This window comes from Vipera berus, assembly GCF_964194415.1.
Source record: "Vipera berus genome assembly, chromosome: 1".
Lineage (NCBI taxonomy): Eukaryota > Metazoa > Chordata > Lepidosauria > Squamata > Viperidae > Vipera > Vipera berus.
The window spans coordinates 196108734-196114967 of NC_138202.1; the positions used below are offsets into that span (position 1 = coordinate 196108734).

The 6234-nt window shown below is 35.1% G+C and overlaps 1 protein-coding gene across 1 annotated transcript in view; it reads right to left on the bottom strand.

Annotated features, from left to right (window-relative positions):
- The window catches only part of WDPCP (WD repeat containing planar cell polarity effector), a 130969-nt gene extending 125426 nt beyond the window's left edge, over positions 1-5543 (bottom strand). The window contains exons 1-5 of the mRNA XM_081314249.1: positions 5459-5543; positions 4830-4874; positions 3692-3742; positions 725-795; positions 423-482 (exon numbers count right to left, since the gene is read on the bottom strand). Coding sequence (XP_081170375.1) covers positions 423-482; positions 725-795; positions 3692-3742; positions 4830-4874; positions 5459-5519 — 288 coding nt within the window. The 5' untranslated portion in view covers positions 5520-5543. The remainder of the gene's footprint in view (positions 1-422; positions 483-724; positions 796-3691; positions 3743-4829; positions 4875-5458) is intronic.
- Between the last annotated feature and the right edge of the window lie 691 nt (positions 5544-6234).

The window sequence follows — 6234 nt, forward strand, 5'->3', positions numbered from 1 at the left end:
TCATAAAAACAAACATGTCAAGTATAAATATTAAAAGATGCTTCTAACTCTTTGATAATCCAGTCTGAAAGTGGTGATGGGGTGATTCTAAATTTGTAGATTCAGAAGTAAGTCCTGCCAATTTCAAATGAACTTCTATGTTACGTGAGTGTACGGGGGACTGCAGTCTATATTTTCTAAACAGCTCATTTTAATTGAAAGCATTATGTATTTTTCATGATTGATTCCAATTTGAAAAGAGACACTTTTGTCAAGACATTCAGCCAAGTATTATACTGGTTTTGTTCTTCAAGTGAATATGTGCATCAAGAAATTATCTTAAACAAACACTGTATTTTTTATAAGTTAACTTAAGACTAGTCTCTTTAACAATTGTTCAGTGCTGTTGATTGAACATTGCAAAACCATGTCAAAACATTTACCTGACAGACATCTTTGCTCTTCCATTTACTCAGTACACACTGACTGTTTTGCATCAGTTCCTGAAGGAAAACAGAAAGTAGACAGTGAATAGATGACTATAGACATTTCACATGTGGTTAAAGTTCTTCTGTTTTTCAAAGGGGAAAGATTGCCTGACATCTAAAACAAAGATGCAACTGTTTTGGATATCCCACCATACAAAAGCCGATTTATAACCAGAAGGAGATGATCTTTTGGAAAATTAAAGGTGTTGAAAGAGATTTGAAAACCTGGATTAATTGTTAATCTTTCTGAAAAATACCTCTAGCTCCTTAAGTGTGTCTTGAAGCTTTTCTGGACGTTTGTTCTTAAGTACCCAAGGATAATTTCGAGCTAGCAAATAAAATAAATAAGATATTGCATGCCATAATGAATAACTGTAACCAGTACTTGATTTGAATCCATAGTTTATGAACACTCTTAACATAAAACATTTAAACACTGAAAAAAGCACATTAAAAGGAATAATTTTTCACTGCATTATGAACATTATCAATCCCATTATCGATTTGTTTATAATTTAAAGTGTCAACTTTCAAAGTAAGTTAAATATTTATTCAAAGTATGAACATTTACCACTAAAAGTCTACATAACACGGATTCAGCAATCTACAGAATGTCTGTCAGCTATGAGTCTGCTAGTTTCTGATGATGTACAGTAAGTCTTTGCCACTGCCACCAAAGCATGACTGACAAGGAGGGTCTTCTCTGTGATCAAGCCTGGATTATGGAACACATTATCATGGAAGTCCTACTTGGCCCTTCTTCTGTCTGAGAGGTCCTTATTCTTCCAGACGTCTGACTGTCCAAGTTGAGGAGTCTTGTTAGTTTGGCCCTTTGCTTTTATGTTGTTTCTAACTATAGAACCTATCTTTTTACTGTCCTTACTTCTACATGGGTCTCTTATTATTCATTTATTTATTTATGGGTTTATTATTAATTTTTATTTATGACTTTTGAATTACTATGAACACTCATGTACTATATTTATAGTGGAAGAATGTAAATCTTGTTGAATTTATATATAACTGCTTAGGAAGGCCATACAAGTAAATACTATTGTATTGTAGGAACAACAGCAATAGCACTTAAGACTTATATACTGCCCGATAGTGCTTTATAGCACTCTCTGAGAGCACGCAGAAAAGAACCACTCATCCATGATGCTGGGATGAAATTGAGTGGGTCGGGGATTGCTGCAATATTGTGGGTGGCCAGTTGACATGTGATGGGTGGGCTGAACAGCTGAATTCCACATGGTGCTTCCCTTGCTTCAATTACTGAGTGACTGTTTAGGTTGCTTAATGTGGTACTCATTTTTGAACACTAGCTGAGGCTATGGAGCATCAGTGGATCACAAATGTAGGGAAGCAAATTTCCAGAGACTATCAGTGGGCAGCATGATGGGAGGCATTGGGTTGATTGCTGCTGTTGATTGAACAAAGGCCTTCAAATTGGTGAGTGTCTTCAGTTGTCCTTCTTTCCTGCATCTTGATAACTTCAGTTGTTGTCTGCCTCAGCCTCCAGCTGCTGTAAGGTAACCCCAAATCTACTGGTATATACAAGTACAGAAGGGAAAGGACACTGAGCTGCAATGAAATCTGCATTCTGGACACTGTAACAGTTCTAATTGTAAGAAAGGCATTATGGCTTTTTAAAGACCTTAGTTGTAAAAGCTGAATTATAGAGCTATGTGACTTCAATCTCCATGTCTTGGGTGTGGGTTCAGATTGGGATTGGGCTTTCATGACCTCCATTCAGGAACTAGTAGACTCATATCCAGCAGTTTGTTCAGTATTATCCAGACCCTTCTGGGTAGAGATGAGAACTTCCTACAGGCTACTGTGATATTTTTGCAGGATTTTCATAGATAAAATAACTCTAATTTCTCAAAGTTAGATACCACTTGAGCAAAGTCTTGCAAGATGACTTAGGCAGATCATCTACTTTGAGAAAGATTGAAGAATCTGTGCCTCTCATTTCGGGCAGCTATCTGGGATGTGGATACAGGAGGTGACCATTTTCTCTTTGAACCAGGCAGTGATTCAACCTCTTTAGAAAAAGTAATTTCTTCACCCATCCTTGCTGGATAACCTCCATCCACTATCTAATCTCTGCTTTCCTATCATGAAAATACTATGGACAAGGTGGTAGGAGTTCCACTATAAAGATTCTAAAGGAAACAAATAGGCTATTTCCTTTCCAATCAGGAGTCAGGTCCAGGCATTGGATGCAAATAGCAATGGTTGTCCTGGTTGACAATCTCTGTTGGGAAGTAAAGAGTGTGTACTTCCCTGACCCTACTAGTGGCCCTACTGGCATTCATTTGGGCTACTTAAAAATAATTGGAACTGGGAAGATTATGGTGGTTCTGCTACTTCCTGAATGAATAATTATATCTACTGTGAATGCAGCAAAAACAGTTGAGCCCTTGTTACACTAGTCTGGAATGACACAGCATTTCTCATGCTGCTAAACTTCTATCTGAAACTACTTGGGGAGTTTATCTGTCAGTTTGAGGCGAGATATCATCAATATGATAAGGGCCATGAATGTTCTGGAGATCCTAATTAAATTTCCTTTGTAAGCAATGGCCTGCTTAGTAACGGGGAACCAGTTTAGTAGCATTTCAGTTTTGATTTGATTGCTGCTTGGCTTCCAATAGGCTCCTAGCTTCAATTCAAGATATTAATCTTAACCTTTAAAGCCCAACTTATCTCAACACCCATATTTCGTCAGGATGCTCTCACCCAAGTGGAATCAGTCCATTGAGTGGGTTCATCTTAAGAAAGACTGCTGAGGATCTCCACACTATGTGAAGTGAAAGAATTAGCATCAGTCATGGAGTTTTCAATTTGAGAAAAATAGAGGGCAGAACTTAATATTTTCCTTTGTAATAGTTCTTCTACCCCATCCAACTCCTTCATGAGGTTCAATAGAAAGAAGCCAAATAATTTATTTGCACCCTGGTGATTTCCATGTTTTGGATTATATGTTTCCACCAGCCTGGTTGTAATGAATGAGAACAGTAGGAACTATAGTCCAAAAGATGTGCAAAGAAACAGAAAGTCTATCTCTGTGATAAGTTGCTACTTCTCTGATAAAGAAGCCCTCTCATCTAGAAAGTTAGTTCTATATCTGATTTTAAAAAAACAAAGTTAAAGAAAAACATACATTTACATATTTGTATGTTTATTTGCAGTAACATGAAAACAGGAAATACTCTTACATTCTGCAAATTGTTGCTTCTCATATAAATAACCAACTTTCATTTGTGGCTCTACAAGAAGAAGAAAACAAAGTTGAACTATCTTAATTTCTATTGTCAGCAAACTTCTATTTTATATTTTGAAAAAGTAAAGGTATTTCATAGGAGAAAAACAATGCTGGTCTATAACTGTAATAAAGATTTGATCGGGTGAAAATTTAACATTGTTTCCTTCTCTGTAAACTAAATTTGTGGTAAAATGGAAGCAATTTCAGCAATGATACTAAATAAGTTTTATTCTAATTAACTTGACAACCGAATCCAAACCAGAACCAGTCTGTGCTGCTTGTGGAGGCAGCATGGAATGCTGACACAAACTACCACTTTAATGTGGACCAAAACAGGAAGTCATTCTAGCTGAAAAGACCTTTTGGCCCATCATGAATCTTCTAGGATTAAAAAGTTTAATCAGATAAAGAAAATTGATCATTCACTCTGAAATGCCCATTTCAAATATCAGGAAAGGAGGATCCAGGAGACCAACATCAGTGCATTCCCATGAATTTACAATGCCCTCTACTGGAACTTCAATAAATAAAGTGTAACAGGCTCTACCAATTTAATATATTGTATCTTATATTTTTATATAAGAAATTGAAAACTTCTGAAGTATATACTTTTTTTGTTAAAAATGTTTAAAAGTAGGTTAAATTAATGGCTAACTACTGGCAGAGCAGAGTAATTTGGAATAGTTTTGGTTTATAAGGAAAAAGCTGGACAAGATCTTTGTTAAAATGAAGAAGTAGAAAATTGTAGAAATATCTGAAATCTCATCAGCAAATAAAAGCCATACTATAAAAACAAGACAGGAAAGAGAAGTGGAAATACAAGGAAGATAATGTACAAGTCCACATGTACAATCTTAAGAAATTACCTTAACAAGATGTGCAGACTTAAATATTATATGATTTACTACATATTATACAAGTTTCAGACTACACTATGACTATTGGAATAAAATAGGCACTTAATGACCAAATTACTCATTGCTGAAAATATACTACATAAATATGTAAACATAAAAACATAATATTTCTGAAATGCTGAATTTTTAACTGTAATCTTATTACAACTTTTATTATAAGTGGCAAAATTTTACCTGGTTCCTTCTTTTCATGGTACTGATAGACACCAATATCTTTCTCTAGATAATTAATGAAATGCAACCTTAATTATGGCACTTAAAACCAAACAAATTTCTTTGCTCATCATAGTAAAGCATGCAGTGACACAAATATAATTCAGGTTACAGGCACAAATGCACGAGTGACAATTTCATATAGGCGTAATGTAGATACACATACATGTGAATACCTGAAAAATTCTTTATTGCAATTACGACACAGTACATAACAAAAAGTATCTATTGTAGCATATTAAATAGTCTGATAGAAGTTTGCTTTGTGTTACATAATTGGGATATTATCCTCTCTGAAATAAGTAGCAAAGAAGTCTGACGATCTAACTCACTTTCAGCCCAAAGTTTTACAGGTAAGTATTCTTTCCTGCAAAGTTTTAAACAGCTAGGAAATCAAGTTAGAAATCACCACTTTTGTTCAGATAGTGTTTATCGGATAATGAATGCTGTCCCTTGTTGGAGAATGATTAACAAGCTTTTATACACTGTATGAATCTGGAAACTAAGTGCAATGCACCACATTAAGCTTAATATAAACATGATTTGATAAGTTTCTTTAAAAATTGGGAAAAAAATATAACATCTTTTACCTTCAACATATAAGTTGCTTTTCACCGACCAGAGGTGCATTTCAGAGAGAAAGACAGTCATCTATAACAGTATGCACTTATTTCTAGAGCAAAAAGAGATAGAAACAGCAGTAAGATGAAAAATAATGGAAGTCCTTTATTATTGTAGAACTGTAGGACCTAGCTTCTTGGATGAGAAGCAAAACGTCTTCACGCAAAACAAGAAAGTCCAAAAGTGCCTTTTGAAAGAAAGCACCTGAATGACCGAGAACCTCTGTAGACATGTAGAACCTAAGGACACTATATTTTTAATAGGCTGACATTTACTAACTGTACTTGTTTACTGATCTAATTTAAACTGAATAAATTAAAGTTAATTCAATTTATAATTCAATTTAAACAATCTTATTTCCCTAATTTTCTACCTTAAAGTTGTATTTAGTTGCATACCTTTCCCAACAGAACCGACGATTCAGATTCCCCACTTTACTGTGTTCCCAGATCTGCTCTAAAGATTTGGAGACTCACCGCAGGAGACTTGGGGTTATGTAAGGAATGCAAATAGAAGAGAAAAGGAGAGAATGCCAGTAGTACTAGCTAGCAGATCTTATATGTAGCCCTCTGAAATCAGGTGTTGTTGAAAAGGAGTGCTTGAATGTAACATAATCATACTGCTGTAGATCTTGGCAATAAAGCTGCAGAGTAATAATTTACATAAAAGACTAGCAATTGCTTTTTGAGTAGATGATGGTGGTGATGCCTGCAGAATGCAAATATGATTGAAAGACATTTAAGGT